Source organism: Amblyraja radiata, chromosome 33 (genome assembly GCF_010909765.2).
Source record: "Amblyraja radiata isolate CabotCenter1 chromosome 33, sAmbRad1.1.pri, whole genome shotgun sequence".
Taxonomy (NCBI): Eukaryota; Metazoa; Chordata; class Chondrichthyes; order Rajiformes; family Rajidae; genus Amblyraja; species Amblyraja radiata.
The window spans coordinates 20321136-20344861 of record NC_045988.1 but is presented as its reverse complement, the minus strand read 5'-3'; the positions used below and the strand labels follow the sequence as shown (position 1 = coordinate 20344861).

General features: G+C 45.0%; 1 protein-coding gene across 10 annotated transcripts in view; it reads right to left on the bottom strand.

Annotated features, from left to right (window-relative positions):
- Positions 1–23726, bottom strand: part of robo3 (roundabout guidance receptor 3) — a 503574-nt gene that overhangs the window by 46868 nt on the left and 432980 nt on the right. For all 10 annotated transcript variants that reach the window (XM_033049834.1, XM_033049836.1, XM_033049837.1 and 7 more), the window contains 6 exons: positions 20648–20814; positions 19228–19349; positions 16742–16958; positions 12528–12652; positions 8054–8225; positions 1632–1826 (listed from right to left, as the gene is read on the bottom strand). In XM_033049834.1, coding sequence (XP_032905725.1) covers positions 1632–1826; positions 8054–8225; positions 12528–12652; positions 16742–16958; positions 19228–19349; positions 20648–20814 — 998 coding nt within the window. The remainder of the gene's footprint in view (positions 1–1631; positions 1827–8053; positions 8226–12527; positions 12653–16741; positions 16959–19227; positions 19350–20647; positions 20815–23726) is intronic.

Below are 23726 nucleotides of genomic sequence, written 5' to 3'. Positions count from 1 at the left end.
ATCATCACGGCTGATCATCCAAAATCAGTACCCCGTTCCTGCTTTCTCCCCATATCCCTTGATTCCATTAGCCCTCAGAGCTAAATCTAACTCAATGATCTCAGACTAACCACTAGTCAGTGGTCAGCACGGACTCGATGGGCCGAAGTGCCTGTTTCCACGCTGCATTTCTAAAGTCTAAAGTTAGCAGATACCTCGCAAGGCGGTCCGAACAGCTGCCTGTCCATCTCTGTGTCGATGACTGGGGGTTGAAGGGGAACAATGTATTTTTAAAAACATACGGCTGAAGTTGAACAAGTGGGTGCAGTGAGCACCCAGATGTGTCATGGCCAGAGTTGCTCAGAGACCTGGAGTAAATTACTGCAGTGCCTCAGTAAATTGGAGCAGGGATCAGCTGAATAGCCGACAGTCAGTGCCTCAAGGACTGCTTCACTTACCTGGAAGGTGAAGGGTTTAGTTACTGCTGTAATGGACAGAAGGAACAGTATCGTGCAAGCATTATTGTTGTTAGACGAGAACCGTTGGGGGGGGGGGGGGGGGGGGGGGGGGGGAGAGATCCTAAGAGTTATCAATCCTCTAAAATCAACTCCAGAACAAGGTGACAATACCCCAAGCACTTTGAATAACAGGGGTCCTGTGTCCACAGGTCACCAGCATCTTGACTCATGAACATCAAATGGGATTAGTTCCATGCTGACAGTGAAGTTATGGGAGACAAAAAATGCTGGAGATACTCAACGGGTGAGGCAGCATCTATGGGGAGAAGGAATTGGCGACGTATCGGGTCGAGACCCTTTTTCAGACTGATGTCGGGAGGGGGGGGGGGAAATAAAGGATGTAGGTGGAGACAGTAGGACTTGTGGGAGAACTGGGAAGGGGGAGGGGTAGGAGGGAGAAAGCAAAGGTGATCTAAAATTAGAGAAGTCAATGTTCGTACCGCTGGGGTGTAAACTATCCAAGCGAAATATCAGGTGCTGTTCCTCCAATTTGCGCAGGGCCTCACTCTGGCAATGGAGGAGGCCCAGGACAGAAAGGTCACAGTGTGAATTAGAGGGGGAGTTGAAGTGCTGAGCAACCAGGTGATCAGGTTGGTTAAGACGGACTGAGCGGAGGTGTTCAGCGAAGCGATCGCCGAGCCCTTGCCGATGTAGAGAAGTTGACAACTGGAACAGCAGATGCAGCAGATGAGGTCGGAGGAGGTGCAGGTGAACCTCTGCCTCACCTGCACCACAATCTGTGTTTGTATTTGGAGTATGATAATGCCCACTATCTGGCCTATCTGTGTGGCAGGGATAACTCGCACCCTGGCACCATAACTTCATAACCTCCTCCCTTGACTCTATCCAAGGACCAAATCAGTCTTTCTCTGGAGAAAAGGAGCAGGTGTGGTTTCAGGTCAGAAACCTTCTTCAGACTCAAATCTGAAGAAAGATTCGGACCCGAAACATAATTTACTCCTTTTCACCAGAGATTGTGCCTGACCCACTGAGTTACTCCAGCATTTTCTGCCTATCTTCGGTGCAAACCAGCATCTGCGGTTCCTTCCTGCACCGATAACTCGTCGCACGGCTCACTGCCATGTGTTTCTATGAAGAGCCAATGTCAGTTGTTGATGTAGTTTCCCTCCTCACCAGTGTAGTGACTGAGCTCCTTCCTCTTCTTTCGTCGGCAGTAGAGCCACACGCTGAAGCCCATCAGGATGACCCAGCATGCCCCTCCGATGCCAGCAATAAATGCCGGCTTCTTCACCACGTCCGTTATCTGCTCCGCCAGGCTGACATTTTCTGTGTCCTCCACAGGAACTGACTCCTGGTCCGAAGGGAGACCTGGGGACAGATGAACAGGTTAGAAGAGACTCCAAAGTGCCCCAAAAATAAAGCCATTCAAAGTAAACCAAGTCAAAAATTTGAATTGGGCACTGATGTAAAGGAAATGTTATCCTACTGACCGCTCTGTCAATAGCCTCCTGACCACCCAAATAGTCTACTGACCACCCAAAACCAATTTCTGCTTAACTTCTACGTTAAAATGTTATCTTTTTTCGCTGTATGTTTAGGAACTCCCACCTGATAGAAATGTATACAATTATGAGAGGTATAGATAGGGTAAACAGTCAGAACCTTTTTTTTCCGAGGATGGAAATGTCAAAGACTAGAGGGCATAGGTTTAAGGTGAGAGAGACAAAGTTCTAAAGAGATGTGTGGGGCAGGTTTTTTTTACACAGATTGGAGGGTGCCTGTAATGTACTGACAGGGGTGGCGGTGGAGGCAGGTACAACAATGGCTTTTAAGAGGCTTTTTAGATACAGACATGTATGTACAGTGAATGGGAGGGTTATGGATTGTGTATAGTCAAAGGAGATTAGTTTACCATGGCATTATGTTAAGCACAGGCATTGAGGGGCGAAGGGTCTCAGTCTGTGCTGTACGGTTCTATGCTAAATGCTCCCATTTCCTCTGGTCCATAATTCCAAATTATAAGATCGAATATTTTATGAGAGAAAGGGACCATCATTCAACCGATTAGATTTAGAACTGCCCTGCCTAATTACATATTGGAGTACAGGATCTATACCTTGCAGTTCTCAGGCCTTTAAATACATGTCAGAGTTGCTTAAAGGTGGTGAGATTTTTGCCTCGACCACTTTTTCAGTCAGTGAGCTTCTGACCTATAGCCTCACCCCACTCAGCTATTCATCGCGTGCTTCAATCATTTACTTTGAATCTTTGCCTCCTTGGTTTCTGATGCCCATGCTCATGGGAATAGGATTTGTTTTCCATCAATCTATTTCAGTGTTGCATCATTTTGTACACCTCAACTAAGTTCAACAAAGGCTTCTTAACCATCAAGGGCCTGTCCCACTTTGGCATCATTTGCGCGACGTCATTTATGCGTCACGACGCGCGCATGCCGTGCATTACGCGCACATGGCGCGTGGTGGCGTAGGCAGTGACGCGCAGTCGCGTGCTGCGCCCCAGGATTTTAGGATTCACAAAATCTTCGCGCGCCACCTGCGTGACGCGCAAATGACGCCCAAGTGGGACGGGCCCTTTAGACTCTTGAACCACTCTATCCAAACCCATCTCGGCACCAAACTGCCAAGGACAATGTATAAGGTTGCACTGAATATTTCCGCTTGCACTATTAGGGTTTGGTTCAGTTCAGTTTGGTTTATTGTCACGTGTAACGAAGTAGAGTGAAAAGCTTTTGTTGCATGTTAACCGGTCAACGTAACGACAATACATGACTACAATCGAGACATCTACCGTGTATAGATACATGATAAGGAAATAACATTTAATGCAAGGTAAAGCCAGTAAAGTCTGATTAAAAATAGTCCGACGGTCACCAATGAAGTATATAGTAGTTCAGGACTGCTCTCGGGTTGTGGTAGGATGATTCAGTTGCTTGATAACAGCTGGGAAGAAACATCCCCAGGCAAGAATAGCAGCCAATTTATGGTATTATTGTTTGTTGTCTCTTTATTTGTTGTGTTGTTGTGCTTAATGTGCCTGTAAAGCTGCACTAACTAAGAATGTCATTGTTTTGGTCCCGATGCATATAACATTTTAATACACTTAACTCTCCCCTCAGCCTGTTCTGTTCCAAAGAAAATAAAACTGGAATTGACGAAGAGGTGACAGAGTGGTGTAGAAGGGGGGGGCCGCATCTTTACAGTTTCACACTCCTGGATTCAGAGACTGTGTCGAATTTGTACATTTTCCCTGCAACTGTGTGGGACAGACTGTGTTAGTCTGGTTTCCTCCCTCATCCCAAAGATGTGCAGGTTGTGACATTATTTGGCCTCTGTAAATTATTCTTCATGTGTCGGTGAGGGGTAGGATATCGGGGAGTTGATGGGAATGGGAGGAGCATAAATAGGGTATGCTTCGAGTAAAATGTGCGCTCGCTAGTTGATGTGGATTTGGAGGCCCAATGGGGCTGATTCTGCACTAATTCTCTCTTGGAATCTGGGAAAGTTTCAACATATGCCTGGAGACCACTGGCTTAGTCTTTAGACTTGAGAGATATAGTGCAGAATACAGCTATTTAGCACACCGAGTTCGCGCTGGCCAGCGATCACCCTTTACTCCAGCACTATCCTACACACTAGGGACAATTTACAATTTTACTGAAGCCAATTATCCTACAAACCTGCTCGTTTTTGGAGTGTGGGAGGACACTGGAGGACCCACAGAAAACCCACGTGGTCACAGGGTAAACATACAAACTCCATACCTATGGTTGTTTATGAAAGCAATGCAGATGCTGGAAGAATCGAAGGTAGACAAAAATGCTGGAGTCACTCAGCGGGTGAGGCAGCATTTATGGAGAAGGGTCTCGACCCGAAACGTTGCCTATTCCTTCTCTCCATAAGATGCTGCCTCACTCGCTGAGTTTCTCGAGCATTTTTGTCTAACTCCATACAGACAGCACCCGTAGTCAGAATTGAACCTGAGTCTCTGGCGGCATAATGCGGCACTTCTATCGCTGCTCCACTGTGCCACTCCCCAGCCCATGGAAGAATCTCTGTCTTCTACGGAATAGAGCAGGTGGCTACCATGATCATTTCACAACTGATGGATTTATGTTAAGCCTGGGGATTATGGAAATCGACATAGGAAGATGGGAGACATGGATCTAACGGGATGGCTGCAGAGGCTTCGTGTCTGTCTGATCCACTCCTGTCTAGACCAGTGGAGGCGTGTTCACCCGCTGCTCACTGCTTCTTGCAGCAACACCACTCCATGCTGGGGTGATGCAGTCAACTGCACACACACAGCCAAGGCCGATTGCACAACTCCACAGCTAAATGAGGTGAAATTATTGTTTAATTTGTCTTTAATGAATAATTCTCTGTAAAGGGATGTTTCAAGCTGGGCTGTGCAAAGGCCTCCTGCTGAATGAGGCTCACATTGTATCAGATTTTTAAAATAATTTCCCAGTCATTAAAAATACATTTCATTGTTTAATGGTGTTTGATGTTGCTTCAGCTTCAATGGTCTCTAAGTACCTGTGGGGCTCCACGGAGCTCAATTTCTGGATCAATTATAATCTAACCAATTGTTTAAATCATGGGAACCCAGAGACTTTGAAGACTAGGCATCAAAACTGCCAGTTCTTTGTTAGAATTCTAGATGCTTACAACACAGGAGAGATCGTGCAAGGTTTTGTGTTTGCACCAGCTCTCTGAAAGAGTTAGTTGCACTGTCTTGGCCTTTCCTCAGAATAATGCAAAATCTTTAAGCGCTCACTCTGAAAGCCGTTCCTGACACCATTTCCACCATCATTTCAAACAGTGCATTGCAGATTATAGCACCAGGCTGCTTAAGAAATTCTCATCTCCCTCCTTTGATTATTTTGTCAATTATCTTAAATGAGAGTCTATTAGTTATCGACCCTCCTGCCAGTGGAACTCTCCGTTCAATCAAGACCTTTCAGAATTTTAAAGATGCGTATTGAATCTCCCAAAAACCTCCAAACATCTGCTCTGGGCCACACAGCACGGAACTGACAACCTTCCCTTCAAGAATCACATGGTGGATTTGGCTGTTCAGCATTTTCATTAGGGAGAAACAGATCATGCATTGACACATACGTTTTTTACATTGGATGTATGTGTCCGGACTGAGATGTCAGGCAGCAATTGTCTGCTATCCCTTTCATAGAACAATGCTGATCAGATACAGGCCCTTCGGCCCACATTGTCTGTGCTGAACATGATGCCAGGTTGAACCAATCTCCTCTGCCTGCACGTACGTGATCCTTAGCCCTTCATTCCCTGCGCCCATGTAAAAGCCTCTTAAATGCCAAGATCCTGCCTGCTTCTACCACTACACACTGACAGAGTGTTCCAAGCATCCACCACTCTTTGTGTAATATACTTGTCCCGCACATCTCATTTAAACCCCCCCCCCCCCCCCCCCCCTCCCCGAACTTAAAAGTATGCCCTCCAGTTTTTGACATTTCTGTGAATTAACCTACAAACCTGTACGTCTTTGGAGGAAACCGAGATCTTAGCGAAAACCCACGCGGTCACGGGGAGAATGTACAAACTCCATAGCCAGGATCGAACCCTGGTCTACGGCACTAAAAGCGCTGTGAGGCAGCAACTCTATCGCTGCGCCACCATGCTGCCCTGAACACTAAACACTTTATCTAAACACTTTCTAATACTACTGGTGTAAGGAGGATTTACTGAATCCTACCATCAGATTTCCCAGGTGTTGGTTACCATTTGTCAGACGAGATGCTATTCTACACGTGCAGCAGCAGTATTAATTTTCTAATTTATGCATTTTTGATGCTCCTTGCAAGGCCAGGATTTATTGCTTAATTCCCCTGGACAGGGTGGTGGTGAGGACGTTCTTGAACTGCTACATCCTTCTTGTAAAGTTACCTTGACAGTGCTGTTGGATAGATACTGCAGGACTCCAGCAATATATTTCCCACTCAGGATGGTGTGTGATTTAAAGGGGAACCTAGAGATGAACTACTTATAAGGTCAGAAGGAATAGGACTAGAATTAGGTCATTCGGCTCATCAAGCCTACTCCATCATTCAATCATGGCTGATCTAACTCTCCGTCCTAATCCCATTCTCTTGCCTTCACCCCTTAACCTCTGACACTTGTATTAATCAAGTAATGTATCATATAATGCACCGAATTTTGCTGTCACATCCCAATTCAAAAGACCCCTATCCATTCGAGAAATTTAGCAGACAATTTAGACTGAATCTTCAGAGCATTGTTGAGGACCAGTTGCATTGTTGAAGGTTCCATCATTTGGGTGAGATATATGCTTCTCAGTGTTTCTAAAAGATTGAATTATGCTATTTGAACAGCAGGGACATTTGACCTCAGTGCCTTGGCCACCAATTCTGAAACAAAGATTAGGGATTAACCTTCAGAATGGCAGGCAGTAACTAGTGGGGTACCGCAAGGCTCGGTGCTGGGACCGCAGCTATTTACAATATACATCAATGATTTGGATGAAGGGATTCAAAGTAACATTAGTAAATTTGCAGCTAACTCAAAGCTGGGTGGCAGTGTGAACTGTGAGGAGGATGCTATGGCAACCCTTGGACAGGTTGGGTGAGTGGGCAGATGCATGGCAGATGCAGTTTAATGTGGATAAATGTGAGGCGATCCACTTTGGTAGCAAAAACAGGAAGGCAGATTATTATCTAAATGGTGTCAAGCTGGGAAAAGGGGAAGTACAACGGGATCAGGGGATCCTTGTTCATCAGTCATCAGTAAGCATGCACGTACAGCAGGCAGTGAAGAAAGCGAATGGCATGTTGGCCTTCATAACAAGAGGTGTGGAATATAGGAGCAAAGAGGTCCTTCTACAGTTGTGCAGGGCCCTAGTGAGACCACACCTGGAGTACTGAGTGCAGTTTTGGTCCCCTAATTTGAGGAAGGACATTCTTGCTATTGAGGGAGTTTTACAAAGTTAATTCCTGGGATGGCGGGACTGTCATATGTTCCCGATGTTGGGGGAGTCCAGAACCAGGGGCCACATGGTTAGAATAAAAACTGTGATGGAGACGGTGAGATCAAGAAAGGGGAGGGAGGTGTTAGAGATGGTCCAAGTGAATTTGAGTGCAGGATGGAAATTGGTGGTGAAGTTGATAAAGTCCATGAGTTCTGCATGGGTGCAGGAGGTAGCACCGATGCAATCGTCAATGTAACGGAGATAGAGTTTGTGGATCGCTGATCAGCGTGGACTCGGTGGGCCGAAGGGCCTGTTTTTGTGCTGTATCTCTAAACTGCACATCTTTGTCCGCAAGACATGCTCTATTAATCCAAGCCTTTCTTCCTCAGTTACGTTGCTACAGTAAACATGACATCTCAGGTTCATCTAGAGAAGAACTGCTAATCCACTATAAAATCCTGCATTCTTATAGTACATGAAGTGTAAGCTATGAAGCGTTATAGAAATGTGTTACAGGAAATAAATGTTGTATTTGACGCAGAGCCTTTAAATTCTGCAAGTGGTGGAGCATTCTCCCTGTGTCAGCAGTTACCATGAGACACTTATCCACTTACTTATGAGGACAGTCGCTGGTTGGCTCCGAACTCCAACTCCAGCGCTTGTAGCCGCTGCCACTTCCACGCGGTACAGCACGCCGGCGATCAGTCCGCGGACCACCGTTGAAAGGACGGTTCCATCAATTGACTTGTTCACATGGAAGCGGGTATCATTTCCCAAGCACCAAATCTACCGGGGAAATCAACATGGATCCAAATCAATATCATTCCCATGTGCAGTGAAACAAAGAGGCGTGTGGCTCATAGAACAGGACAGCACAGGAATAGGCCATTCGGCCCACAATATCTAAGCCGACCATGATATCAATTTTCAACTAATCTCCAAATGTGGCTTACCAGAATTGTTATTCATCTGCACTTAACTTGTTAATTTTTACACTCATTGCCCTGACCGATAATGGGCTTCTTCACCACCCCATTCACTTGTATTGCTCTTTTTATGGAGCTAAAGTTTTGCTGCCTAGATCAATCTACACAACTATGACACCGTCAACGTGTCCTACCATTTACTATATGCTTTCCTCATACACTTGAGCTACTACAGTGCAAAACCTCACACATAATAAAACCAGTTCAGCAACATATGCCCCTGTTTTTGCCTCCAATGCTATCGAAGGGAATGATTTTGATCGGGAAATAGCATAGTAAACATCAACTACTTTTCGCTCAGTCTACAACCACAGTGGCAGCTACTTGGCTGAGGGCAATGACCTGAGACAAGGCTTTGTCTGATAATGCCTTTTTAAAAAAAAATCTTAGGAACAACAATTTAATTATCAATGTATTAATGTGGTATTATGTGATTAGGTAGCGAATGACGATCTGTCCTAACCAAGAGGTAACCAAGGGCTCTCAGTGCAATTTAATCAATATGTTATTAATTTGCATTGAACATGAAAACATGGTGATATGAAAGATATTAGTGCAAGTCAATATAAACAGCATAGCAAGCTATGTCAATACTTATAATTACAGAGTAATTTAAGAAAACCAAATGAATGCATTGTTGGTTATTTTTCTGCAAATGTTCATAATTAAGAGCAATTTATTTCCCACTGCTCTCTGAATCCGCTTTCAATCCCCATTTCTGAAGGAGATGTCATGTAGGGCGGCACGGTGGCCCAGCGGTAGAGTTGCTGCATTACAGCGCTTGCAGCGCCAGAGACCCAGGTTCGATCCCAACTATGGGTGCTGTCTGGCTACGGAGTTTGTACGTTCCCCCCTGAGACCGCGTGGGTTTTCTCCGAGATCTTTGGTTTTCTCTCCCACTCCAAAGACGTACTGGCTTGTTGGTTAATTGGATTGGTATAGATGTAAATTGTTCCTAGTGTTAATGTGCAGTTATGTGTTAATGTGCAGTTAACTGGTCGGTGTGGACTTGGTGAGCCGAAGGGCCTGTTTCCATGTTGTATCTCTAAACTAAACTAAACTAAACTAAATTACCCTTACACGTAACTTTACTACATTTGGTTGTATTGTTATTTTATAACGGTCGCCCGTGTCGGAGCTCCGATCAGCGCGGCCCGTGGACTTCAGGAGCCGCGGACTCCGGGGAGGAAGCATCGGCTCTAGACACTCCGAGCCGCTGAGAGTGTTCACCCGACGTCAGAGCTTCATCATCCGGCGAGAGGGCCTGAAGCATCGGGCTGCTATAGCGGCGACTGTGGAGGCCTCAATAGGCCCGACTATGGGTGAACAGGGGACGGGACTGGACTTTTGATGCCTTCCCCCACAGTTGTGGGGGGATGTTTTTATGTTTATTGTTAAATTCTTTAATGTTGTGTCTTATCTTTATTTGTGTGCTGCAATGGCAAGTCAAATTTCACTCCACCAATTGGTGTATGTGATAATAAATGTCCTTTGTATCCTTTGTAATGTTCTTTACTTTTACATACTGTACTTTTATATTCTTTTGCACTGCAGTCTTGCACTTATCGCTGTATTTATTTTGTATTTATCATTACTATATGTGTGCTGTTTACTCTGTGAGCTTCATGTGAACAAGGAATTTCATTACACAGTGTATAGATAAACAAATTGAATCCAACATCGGAAGATCTGGATGTATTAAGAAGTCTCATCTTAAGCTAAGGAATGGTAGCTCCAAGCAGATTTTGATGGTTGATTTGACTAGACAGTAGATGAGTAATTAATATTTCAGCCTGATAAAATGATGCCTTTGACAATTTAAAGATGATTAAAAGATGAAGGGACAAAGCAGCTTTATATGGCTTTGGTTAGGCTGAGTTTGTAGTAACTGCATGCAGTTCTGGTTGCCCCATTACAGTGAGGATATAGAGGCTTATAAAGGGTGCAGAGGTTTACCGAGGACATGTCTGGATTGTCTATAAGGGGGTATAAGTCACAGGGAGAGAATGGACAAACTAGGATTGTTTTCTCTGTAATGTCGGGGGTTTGTAGAGAGATCTGATCAAAGTATGTCAAATTAGGAGAGGCATAGATAGGGTAGGCAGTCAGAACCTTGTTCCCTGGATGGCAAAAAATCAAATTCTAGAGGGCTTAGATTGAATGCGAGAAGGGCAAAATTGAAAGGGGATGTAGAGCGTGTTATTTTACACAGAGGGTGGTGAGTGCCTGGAACATGCTGCCTGGGGTGTTGGTTGAAGAAGATGTGATAGTGGTATTTGAGAGAGTTTTGGATGGGCAAATGGATATGCAGGACCTGGATAATATGTAGGTCGATAAGAGTTGGTCTCAGCGTTATGTTTGGCATGGATGTTGTGGGCCAAAGGGCTGTACAGTTCTACGCTGTTCTATTATCTCATTGGAGCTCACACTTCTAACACTCAAACTCGAGCAGCCGACATCAAACACAGACTATTATTGTTTCAAGAGGTTTTAGTCTCTACTAACGCTTTGGCAACTTATTCCAATCAAAATATCACCTATTCTTTTTCTCCAGAGATGCTGCCTGATTCATTGAGTTACTCCAGCATTTTGTGTCTCTCTTTGAGAGGATTAGATGACGGATAAGACCCAACCATGCAGGAAAATGCAAGGGAAGTGGGTTAACATAATAGTGCTACAGTTAGCAATAAAAGGGGCAGAGGAGGAGTTACTGAACGATAGTGTTTAGGAGCTGGATCGATGGCAGAAATGATAGTCAGTAACAAGGAGGTACATCTTCGTCAACATCAGCTGTTTGGTAATCTGGCAGGGGTTGGGTGGGGAAGGTGGGGGGAGGGAAGGGAAGGGTCACAACTGTCTGTTTATTGTTTCTTTGAGGTCTATGAAATGAGAACCTGACTGATGCCATTTGGGGTAAACAATGTTTCACGCATCCATCATGATGATTATCTACCCCAATGGATGTGACCAGATTCCATTACTGGCTCTGACTGTGAGGGGCTGAACCAAAATGAAAGGATGCAAGTGGCTGCTTCGACCAGCCAGCGTGTTTGTACTGAATGATGAATCGCCGTTCTCTTCGCCCCCACTCAACGGCAGGACAATTCCCAGCGGAACCAAACGGCTGTTTTTGTTGTGCAGAATGCCGATAGTCATTGTCTCCATGTTTCGCTCTGTTAATTCTGTCTTTTCAAAGTTAGACGCAATTTTCACTGTAGGCGCTGCAGAAGGCTGAGCCAAGCCAGAGGCATTGAAAGATACAAGTCGGCTGACCAGATAGTGATACCCTGACTAGCACCCTCACAATTACACAGTGGCCACCTCCCTGTCATGCCTCCCATTGTGTCTCATTGTCTATACTCTTGCTCACCTAACAAACAGCTAACAAAGGCCTGCCTCCTTTATCATCGTTACTTTTTTACATATCTTTCATTCATTTGTTCTACATCTCTCTACATCACCGTCTATATCTCCCGTTTCCCTTTCCCCTGACTCTCAGTCTGAAGAAGGGTCACGACCCGAAACGTCACCTATTCCTTCTCTCCAGAGATGCTGTTTGACCCACTGCCTTACTTCAGCTTTTCGTGTCCATCTTCGGTTTAAACCAGCATCTGCAGTTCCTTCCTACACATGCATCCTATTGAATTCAGATTGAGATCAGCAAACTCGATGCCCAACCAACACTTGCCAGTACTTAACTCCAGCGAGAGAGAAAAAATACTTCAAGGGAACACTTCAAGCAGAAAGTGCAAAATACAACCCTTAATCCTCAACTGTTTTAACTTTGGTGTTGAGTATGCATGACCAGTCCTTCCTTAAAACAGGGCAGCTGCAAAGGGAATATAGATCAATTAAAGTAATGAACATATGGTAAACAGTAACCTTATCACCATTAAAGGCTCATTGTAAAAATGCCAAGCCTTCATGGATTTATGAGGCTTCTTTTGTTTTCGTTCTTCACCTCAGAACAATTATGATTAAATTCTTTAATTAACATGTCCCAACTGTTGAGAAATTAGGCTAATATATTTTCAAACCCCAGTCATTAGCCCACCCCGGTCCCACTGTTCATTTGATTTATCCCTCCAGTGTCCTGGCTTACCCTGTACTCCTGGATGATTCCATTCTGCTCCTCAGCAGGGGGTGGCTCCCAGGACACGCTGATACTGGTGCTGTTACTCAAGCCAATAGTTGCCACGGTAACAGCTTGCGGTGGGGCAGCGGGGGCTGTTTTTGTTTCATGCGAGAGAGAAAAAGAAGAAAAGAGTGTTTAAGTGAAGAGAAAGCAGGCAGAGCGGGCCTCGAAACCAAAAAGCACAAGGTGCTGGAGTAACTCAGCAGGTCATGCCAGCATCTCTGGAGAACATGGATAGGTGATGTGTGGGAAGGAACTGCAGATGCTGGTTTACACCGAAGATAGACACAAAATGCTGGAGTAACTTAGCGGGACGTCACCCATTCATTCTATCCAGAGATGCTGCCTGTCTCGCAGAGTTACTCCAGCGTTTTGTGTCTATTTTATGGATATGTGATGTTTCATGTCGGGAGCCTTCTTCAGCCTGATTGGGTTGGGGGGGGGGGGGTTATGCTGAGGAGAGTGGAGGGGCAGGAGAAAGCCTGGCAGATAAAAGGTTGATACAGATGAGTCGGGATGTTTGATGAGCGGATGGTTGGACAAAGACCAGAGATGAAACAAAAGGATTGACGGGTTATGAATTGTGAAGCTAGAGGAAGGGATGTAGGTGGGAGGGTTGAACTAGTTGCTAGTCCAGGTGGGACACAAGGGTGAGGTCGGGGAGTATATTGAGGAAGAAGGGCATGGCAGAGGGTTATGCAGTTACCTAAAATTGGAGAATTCAAGGATCATACCGAAGTGGAATATGAGGAGTTGTTCCTCCGGTTTGTGTGTGGCCTCACTCTGGGAATGGAGGAGGCCCAGGACAGAAAGGTCAGAATCAGAATGAGGAGCCGGTAGATACAATAGGCTTTGGCGGACCGGGCGCAAATGTTCGGCGAAATGATCGCCAATTCTACACTTAGTCTTGCAAAGTACAAGAGGCCACATCGAGAACACAGGGTGCAGTAGATGAGGTTAGAGGAGGTGCATGTGAACCTCTGTCTCACCTGCAAGGACTGCTGAGGCCTCCGATTGGAGGTGAGGGAGGAGGTATAGGGACCAGGTGTTCCATGTCGTGCAGTTGCAGGGGTAAGTACCTGGGGTAGGGGTGGTTTGGGTAGGAAGAGATGAGTGAGCCAAGAAGTCGCGGAGGGAGCGTACTCTACAAAAAGGGTGGAAAAGGGTGGGGATGAGAAGATGTGACTGTTGGTGGGATCATATTGGAAGCTGAGATGATGTGTTGGATGCGGAGGCTGATGGGGTGAGAGATAGAAGCGGGCTGTGCAGAGCTGAGGAATGGTAAAAGGTTGGAGACCATGGAAGGGAGATGACTAGAGGTGATGGTATTGGAAACAGTCTGGGAGATGACGGTCCCGTACTCGATTGCAGGGACATGATCAGGAACGAGGAAGTGTCTGGCCTTATGAGGAGGTGTCCAAGAATTGATGCCTGGCAAGACTCTGAGGCAGCTCCGTACATGAACATATTTGAGATAAAGTGAGTTCAGGGATGTCTTAAGGACTGACCGAGTCAGGCTAAACTGGGTTAGTGGTGGTAACAGAGAACGTGAATCTGGCAGCAGTTTTCAACAATATTCAAAGCACTTGAGTAATAAATAGATCTCTTAAAATTTGATTTCATTTTTCAAAAATAAATTTAAATTATATTTCATTTTGAAGCATCGTGAAACGTTCAAGGCCAATTTTGATGAGGTAATTGACCGCTTTTATCCATATCAACGATTTCTGTGTGTAGACATGTTCCCTCAGGGGAAACCACTGTCATGGCAAGTCGTAAGATCAGGGCAGCTCACAAAAATACACAGCCAATGAAAGCCGGTTTGTCCTTCACCTTTGGCCATCTCCCTTCCACAGCCCCCAACCTCATTATTCCACAACCCTGCATTGCCTGCTTCTATCTCCTTCCGAAAATCCACAAACAGGTATGCCTTGGCACACCCATTGCTGCTGCCTGCTCCTGCCTCACGTAACCCATCTCCAAATACCTTGATTCCATCCTATCCCTTCTTGTCCAGTCGCTTCAAACCTACATCTGAGACACCTCACATTCCCTTCAATAACTTTCAATTTCCAGGCTCCCTTAACCTAATTTTTTCTGCAAACATCCAGTCCCTGGATGCAATATTGTTGCTCTTGTCAGGGACAGAAGAACATAATGCTTGGCACTGCCCATCCAGCATGACAAGTTGGAGCAACGCAATGGCATGTAAAGAACAATTCCTCCAATACCCCATGCTTAAGCCAGACTATTAATCCTTCAAAGAAAGATATGATGGAATAACCCAGACCATTTTACTGCTGCCTCTGGTCACTCCATTGCCTATCTTGCAAGTATTAAATTATGATGAACTACCAACTATTTAATGTCACAGTGGCACAGCTGGTAGCACGACAGAGATCCGGGTTCGATCCTGACCTCGGGTGCTGTCTGTGTGGAGTTTGCACGTTCCCCCTGTGACTGCGTGAGTTTCCCCTCCGAGTGCTCCGGTTTCCTTCCACATCCCAAAGACAATCAGGTTTGTAGCTGTAAAAATTGCCCCCTAGTATGTAGGGCAGGATGAGAAAGTGGGATAACATGGAACTAGTGCGAATGGGTAATCAATGGTCAGCATAGACTCAGTGGGCCGAAGGGCCTGTTTTTATGCTGCATCTCTAAAATAAAAATGTCTCCAGCTGAAGGACAAGGTGCAGTTGCACTGGGGCAGAAGCTGAACTAAGAGACAGGCACAGCTGGGAGACAGAACTGTCAATTTTCTACCAGAGCTCAACCATCACAGATCTGTAAACAGATGTGAGGAGATCAGAAGTGGGAGATGCGGAGGAATAAAAGAAACAGGAGATTGATTGGTAGATTATAACCAGTTGCGCTTATGATCATCGCATTATGAGCTTCAGCTGCTCTGAGGGCCCGTCTCCTCCCACCATCATGATCTAGGGCCGTTGAATAGATCAAAATGTGACCATAAAAGGAGATTTTGAAAGTAAGTAGGCACTTTCCAGAATTTACAGAATCTGGTTTCACTTCACAGTGCGGTCATTCCTGCAGGAGGGTAGAGGCCAAACTCACTCGCTGCAGCCTCAGGGTAAACATTGTTTAGAGATACAGTGTGGAAGCAGGCCCTTTGGCCCAACTCGCACACTAGTTCTATCCTAGACACAAGGGACAATTTTCACAGAAGCTGATTAACCAACAAACATCAATATCTTTGGTATGTGGGAGGGGAAACTTGGGGAGAACACACGTGGTCACAGGGGGAATGTACAAACTCCATACAACCAGCGGCCGTAGTCAGGATCAATCCCGGGTCTCTGGCGCTGTAAGGCAGCAACTCTACCGCTGTGCCACTGTGCAGTGTGCCAAACGAGACCTTGACCAGAATCGTACTCAGCATGGTCCACGCCTCAAGTCCGCGCCATGCCTACATCCGTGCTAACCTTATGGAGTCGTGCAGTTCCAAATAATCTATCCATCTATCTTACACTGAAACTCTTCCCTTTGTTCTTGTGTCGGTGTGGGTGTGCGGACGTGGCATCGAAGGACAAGAAGCCGAAGCAAAGAAATGGAAGCCAAATAACCGAACGGATACAAAGCCGAAACGCCAAATAACCGAAAGCGTATGAAGCCGAAACACCAACTAACCGAATGACCGCTCAACTGAAAAGTCAAATAATGGACATGACGTCGCCGGGACTTTTCAGCGATTCGTCCAGACCCCCGCGTCCATCACGTCTGACTACACTTATGCAGTAAGTTACAGGTGTGAAATTAGTTATAATCATAAAGTCACACAGTGTGAAAGGACTTGCCACACCAACCAACATGCCCCACTTACACTCATCCCACCTGCTAGCGTTTGGCCCAAAGCCCTCTAAACCTGTCCTATCCATGTACCTGTCTATTTTTTATCTTAAACCTTGCAAAGGTCCCTGCCTCAACAACCTCCTCTGGCAGCTTGTTCCATCGCTTGTGTCAGTAACGTCAAGAAACTCTTGGCAAATTGTCAGCCTTTTTTCACCACACGCTTTATTATTCTATCGCAGAAGACCAGGCACAGTATAAAGCATCCTGGCAATTTACTGCCAGCCTGCGGTGTGTTTTTGGTGCGGATCAGCTTGCCCCAAAACTCCTGCAAGGTTGAGCTTAGGCTTGCGCTGTCGGGTTGCGCCCTGAACTCTAACCTTCCTCTGGTGTCCGCACAGTGACGGGGTCGCTGTCCATTCCCTGGAACTCATCAAAATACGGGCGGATTTTGATCTCGTACTCGGTTCCTTTCTTCAAGTCTACGAGAATGGTGGTGCGCTCAGCTGGGGATTTCACATCTAGAACCAGCCAGGCACTAGTTTTGGTTCGGTACATCACCCGGTAACCCTGAATGAACTGGGCTTGGCGATCAACCTACAAAGAAACACAACGGGGTAGAAAGAGACACTGTCATTGCTGGCTTTAAAGGTACAATTCAACATCGTTTTGCAGTAGATACAGAGGTTGTTGGCATGGGAAATAGTATAGAAAAGAATCAGAAAATTATAACACAAAGGTCTGAACATTGAATTCTCCAATTTTAGATAACCTCCAGCAACCCCCCTCCCCGTCCCCTTTGTACGTAACAAGCTGCCAAAGGAGGTAGCTGAGGCAGATACTATAATAACATTTAAAAGACACTTGGACAGGTACATGGATCAGATAGGGTTGGAAGGGTATGGGCCAAACGCAGGCAAATGTGACTTAGATGGGGCATCTTGGTCAGCATAGACTAGTTATGACCCTATGACTATACAGAAGATGCTGTTTCCTTTACTCCACTCACACAACCTTACAGTTTACTCAGCAGGTCTATCTGATATTGTACTTGAGCTTCCTAATTGCTGTAAAGAATAAACAAACAGATATTTGGTGCCCATCCCATTCCCTGCTCCTCTGCCTTAGTTCATCGATAGGATAGGTTTAGAGTGGTATGGGATAACACTGGCAGGTGGGAATAGTATTGATGGGGCATGTTGGCCAGTGTGGGCAAGTTAGGCCAAATGGCCTATTTCCTTGCTGTATGGCTATGATTGTGAGCCAGCAGGACAAATGGCGAGCATGTAGTTCACTGGTGTTTAGTGTATGCAATGTTGTATGGTTTCTGGAGGAAAAGTGTCGTCAATGAATGTAATTTCTCCCTGCCCCCCTCCCGTCTCTCTGTGCTCTCATTTATAGCTATAGAGACAGGTTGGGCAGGCTAGGGCTTTATCTGTTGGTGCAAGAGTCTGAGGGGTGATCTTATAAACGTATATAAAATCATGAGGGGAATAGATAGGGAGAATGCACAGAATCTTTTACGCAGTGTCGGAGAATCAAAAACCAGAGGACATAGGTTTATGGAGAGTGGTTAAGAAAGAACTGCAGATGCTGGAAAAATCGAAGGTAGACAAAAATGCTGGAGAAACTCAGCGGGTGAGGCAGTATCTATGGAGCGAAGGAATAGGTGACATTTCGGGTTGAGACCCTTCTTCAGTCTGAATGCTGGAGAAACGTCACCTACTCCTTCGCTCCATAGATGCTGCCTCACCCGCTGAGTTTCTCCAGCAATTTTGTCTACCTTTATGGAGAGTGGGGCAAGATTTAATAGGAACCTCAGGAGGCAACTTTTTCACACAGAGTGTGGTGGATACATGGAATAGGCTGCCAGAGGACATGGTTGAGGCTGGTACAATGACAACATTTAAAATACATTTGGACAAGTACATGCACAGGAAAGATTCAGAGCAATATAGGCTGTACACAGGTAAATGGGACTAGAATAGGTGGGGTAACTGGGTCATCATGGACATGTTGGGCCGAAGGGTCTGTTCCTGAGCTGTATGACTCGATTAATGAATTTATACTCTTCACTATAATTCAGGCTGCATTCTCAATGATTTTTGTTCAGATCCCCTTTGTCGTCAGTGGTACAATGTCCACTGTGTCCTGGTCTTGTTGGAAAGTTACATGTACTACATAGACTTAATGTCATTTCACAGCCAGGGTTATTCTAGAACCATTGACATAGATGAGTGTGGGACCATTCCTTCTAAAGCTGTGGAGATATTAAGGTAATAAAAATGAACTGCAGATGCTGGTTTATACCAAAGATGGACACAAAATGTTCAACGAGTCTGGCAGCATCTCTGCAGAAAATGGATAGGTTACTTTTCAGGCCGAGTCTGAAGAAGGGTCCCGACCTGAAACATCACCAATCCATTTTCTCCAGAGATGCTGCTTGATCTGCTGAGTTACTCCAACATTTTGTGTCTATCTGTGGAGATATTACATTGTCTGCTGCGTCTAAGTGTGAAGACAGTCAAGAGACTAGCCCCATATACGCAAAGAAATGACACAATGACAAGAACACCATCGAGCTGACACTGCCACATGTGAGTTGGTGGTTTAAATACAAGAGGAATCGTCAGCAGTTCTGAACAAAAAATGTCTATACAAAATGCCTCCTTGGCTGCACACCTGTGATAGTCTACCCATTGAAATTGGATATGACCCCCTGGCTACATGCATTTATTCTTTTCTTCACCATGCTATATCTTGCTTGTCCCTACATTATATTGCCAGAGTGCTTGTGTGGGAAGCACTAAAGGTTGGTACAAAGTGCCGGAGGTGTGGGTCGCTGGAGAAGCGCTTCACTACTTACTGTCCAGGTGACCTGGATGGTAGTCGATGTCAAGGTGACAGGAGGCTGTAGCTGGACTGCCATCTCCCCGAGCTCACGTTGTACTTGCCGATGGTCCACTCCCTGTCCAGTCGGACTCACATCTGTGGGTGAGAGGAAATGTTAGTGCAATTAACGTGCCAACATGTGCCAACACCTGGTATTTACTCACACTTAAAACTGCATTAATGGCCCATTATAGGGTTAATTAATCAATAGGAAGAACTATTGTTAATAGGAACAGCCATGATCATATTGAATGGCGGTGTTGGCTCAAAAGGCCGAATGGCCTACTCCTGCACCTATTTGCTATGTTTCTAACTATAGTCATAGATCATAGATCAAGTCCTGCCTGTAAATTTGAATTAATGGCTTGTCCATGATCAAATGTTTAACAATTATCCTAACAATCTGTGAACCGATGAACATTTTCTATATGTGTAAGAAAGAACTGCAGATGCTGGTTTAAACTGAAGATAGACACAAAAAGCTGGGACAGGCAGCATCTCTGGAGAGAAGGAATGGGTGACTTTTCAGCTTGAGACAGTCTGATGAAGGGTCTCGACCCAAAACGTCACCCAACCCTTCTCATTTTCTATAACATTTACTTGTACAAGATATATAAGATGAAAAAACAACTGCCTGGGTTTGAGTTGGTAGATAAGAGTACAATCCTGAGCTGGATCCCCTGATGTCTCGAGTTACCTATTCTATTTTGACTGCAGTGAATTCATCTCTCCCACAATGTTGGGGTCAGTAACTATCTCTACCCACTTTCCTGCATGCAGGAGGCTTTCTGAATTGGCTGTTTTGGCACATAATATTAGAGTGAATTTTGGGCGTTCTACGAGATTTAAAATCATACAATGCTACTGTACTAGATGTCTGACCACAATTCTGAAACTGGAACTCTTGATTGCAATCACTGAGAATGACTAGAATGGAGCTCATCTTCCAAAGTTTGTACCCACACAGGAATAATAATAGTAATAATGGATGGGATTTATATAGCGCCTTTCTAATACTCAAGGCGCTTTACATCGCATTATTCATTCACTCCTCAGTCACACTCGGTGGTGGTAAGCTACTTCTGTAGCCACAGCTGCCCTGGGGCAGACTGACGGAAGCGTGGCTGCCAATCTGCGCCTACGGCCCCTCCGACCACCACCAATCACTCACACACATTCACACACAGGCAGAGAATGCTATGAAAACCCAAGGCTCCTTCTCTCTCGATGCTATCATTAAAGGCACGTGAGTCACAGTAAGTGCCTCTTGCATTCCCTCTTCAAGCAGCAATTCTACGAATGGACTACAGTAGTGGGACAAACGGCGTCATCATGGGACAAAGTCAATGAAGTTAAAGTCATGGGGCAATACATCAGGGCGAAAATCACCTTACCTTGAGTGCGGACGGGTTTAGAGATGGGGCTGGGATCTCCCAGGCCGAAGGTGTTGACTGCACGCACAATAAACAGGTAGATGGTGTTGAAGTTCAGACCAGTCACTGTATGCTTTTCAACTTTTACGTACTCGCCCACTGTTTGCCATGTGCTCCCTGCAGATTGACTGAAGAGAAAAGCGTGGATGGTGATGCTGTGTAGGCAGCAAGCTGGATTTAACACAATGTCCTCCTTTCCAAGTAGCCGCTGGTATGCATCGATTAAATAAAGCAAGTTGTGGTGCAGCACAGCTGTAGGAGCTGTCTTATCATGGTTTCCCATACGTCACAGTTACATTTATAATAACACAGGAGGACATTTGGCCCATCGGCTCCTGGGGATCAATCCCGTCAGTCCCATTGCCCCAGTCTATTTCCTTATTCTCTCACACACATGCCCATCAACTCCCTTTTATTTTATTTTTTTCTGCCATTAACCAACGCTAGAATAATTTACAATGGGAGAAACCTTTAGTTGCGAGCAGAAAGCCGCACTACCGCCAGAACATGCAAACTCCACACAGGCAGCACTTCTGAAATTTGTGGACTGATTTGAAATTAAGTAGCTGTCGAATTGTTGTCAAACCTACACAAATTTATGGCACAGCCGGCCATTCAGTCTATTATGTCGAAGTAGCCAACAAATAACTACATATCCTATTCTTATTTCCCAGCTCCTGTTTACTTTAGGCTTTAGATTTTGGAGATACATCGCGGAACCAAGCCCACAGAGTCTGTGCCGACCAGCAAGCACACCATGTACTAACACTATCCTCCACACTAGGGACTATTTACAATTTTACCAAAGCCACTGACCTACAAACCTGCACGTCTTTGGAATGAGAGAGGAAACCGGAGCAACCAGAGAAAGCCCACACAGGTCACAGGGAGAACATACAAACTCCGTACAGACAGCATCCATAATCAGGATTAAACCCGGGTTTCTGGCACTGTAAGGCAGCAACTCTTCTGCCACTGTGCTGCCTCGCTACATTAAGGTGTGCTACAATAAGCGTTTATCGTGAGTATTTTTGAATTGTAATAATTCTGCCTCAACCGTCTTTACAGGTGGTAGGTTCCCAACCTCCAGAACCTTTGGATTAAAAATAAATACGTAACTCCTCTAAAACTCCTTTACCAATTATCTTAAGTCCGTAACCCTCGTCATCGTCATGTTTGTTCAGGGGGAAAGATCCTACCTTCCATTCAATCGCCGTCTTGCATTGTTTTATAAATGTATAACATTCTGTGAATTTGTGACACATTTGAAAGCAGTTTTACTTTCAAACAAGCGCTGACAGTGAAACATTGCCCAATTTACACTATTTTTACCTATGTGCAATGGGCAGTGGTAGAGCAGTGGATGTGTTAGCATGGTTCGGAAGAGACTACATTGCTAAATATCAACAGCTCAGGCAGCCAAATTTCTAGCCAAATAAAAGCTACAATGTTATCATTTGAACATCTGATGTATTTTAAAGCGTCACGCCAGAAGGGTTCTGTCGAAAGATTCCAGTTATTTGGAATGTAAAATTGTATTTTAATTGGAAATAAATGAATGATTTTTTCATCCAGTATTCTTCTGGCTAGTCAGAACATAAGCCAACATAATCCATCACATAAGGTCCCTTCAGCGGTTAAAGGTGATGGATGTCCCACAGCCATTTGTTTGTTCTATGATCAAAATGAAGGTTGCTTTGCGGTGTTTGCAGAGAAAATGAGAGTCTCACGCTTCAAGAGTCTGCATTTGTATAGCCTTTGGAGTTGAACTGTTGCATAAAGTTGTTTCCTTGTAATTCTAAAATCAGTGAGAGGATTAGATCAAATCCTTACGGTAAACACGCAGCTTGGGTGGAAATTGAAGCACATTGAAAGTCGGCAAATAATCAGCAGGTAAATTTAGATGGCATATCAGCTTAGCCTCAGCGCCAGAGACCCGGGTTCGATCCTGACCTTGGGTGCTCAGGACAGAAAGGTCAGTATGGGAATGGGAAGGTGCGTTACAATGGTTAGCAAAGATCAGGCAGCTTATTTTTAATGACCTTTACTTCTAGTTGATCTCACTAGTTCATCTAGTTCAACCCACTAATTTCTATTGTACAGTACCTACGTGGTTGAATTTCACTCAGACGGTGGTGCCAGAGGAGCTAGTTGATACTATAACAGCATTTAAAAGAATTTTGGACTGATGCACAGACAGGAAAGATATAGAGGGATCTGGGCTGAACACGAGCTTAGATGGGGCATTTGTTCGGTTATGAACAAGTTGGACTCATGGGCCTGTTTCTGTGCTGTATGACTCCAGGACTCCCTATGACCCTATATTTTAGGAAGGTGATGGCAAGGAATTACCAATCTCTGGTTTACTGCTGTTGTTTTATTCTCTGCCTATCAAGCACTGACAATCTTTAATGACCCTGAAAGTTTGACCTGAAATCCCTGGGCAACCAGTAGTATATCACCAATCTCCAGGACTGAAAGTGGAAACCATACATCCAACCTTGACGTTCCGTGCCGTTTACCTGACGTTAGAAAGCAGATTTTCTCTAATTGATGGAGTTCGCCTGACATGCTTCCAGTACAGGCGTGTCTGGAATGTGCATTCCAGGTCATTGTAACTTTTCGCCTTTACTCAACGGACTCCCAATTCATTCCCTGCTGAAATTTGCTGCTATTTTCAGCCCCCTTGTGTTCATTGCCTGACCTAAGCTTGTGGTCCATTCATATCTCAATGTTGAAATCACAATAAGTGCCCAAAATTGTTCATGGCACACCCGTCTGAATCTCCTGGCTTTCCTCTTGCTCAATAACTGTCCTAGAACTCTATTTAGGTTTATTATTGTCACATGTCAAGTCAAGTCAAGTCAATTTTATTTCTATAGCACATTTAAAAACAACTCTCGTTGACCAAAGTGCTTTCCACCAATGCAGGTACTAACATGCTACATGCAGTGGTACATAGATCTAACAATGCATACATAAATACATACATACAGCGCATACATGTAACAACAATGCTATTGTTTTGAGTCGTATTCAA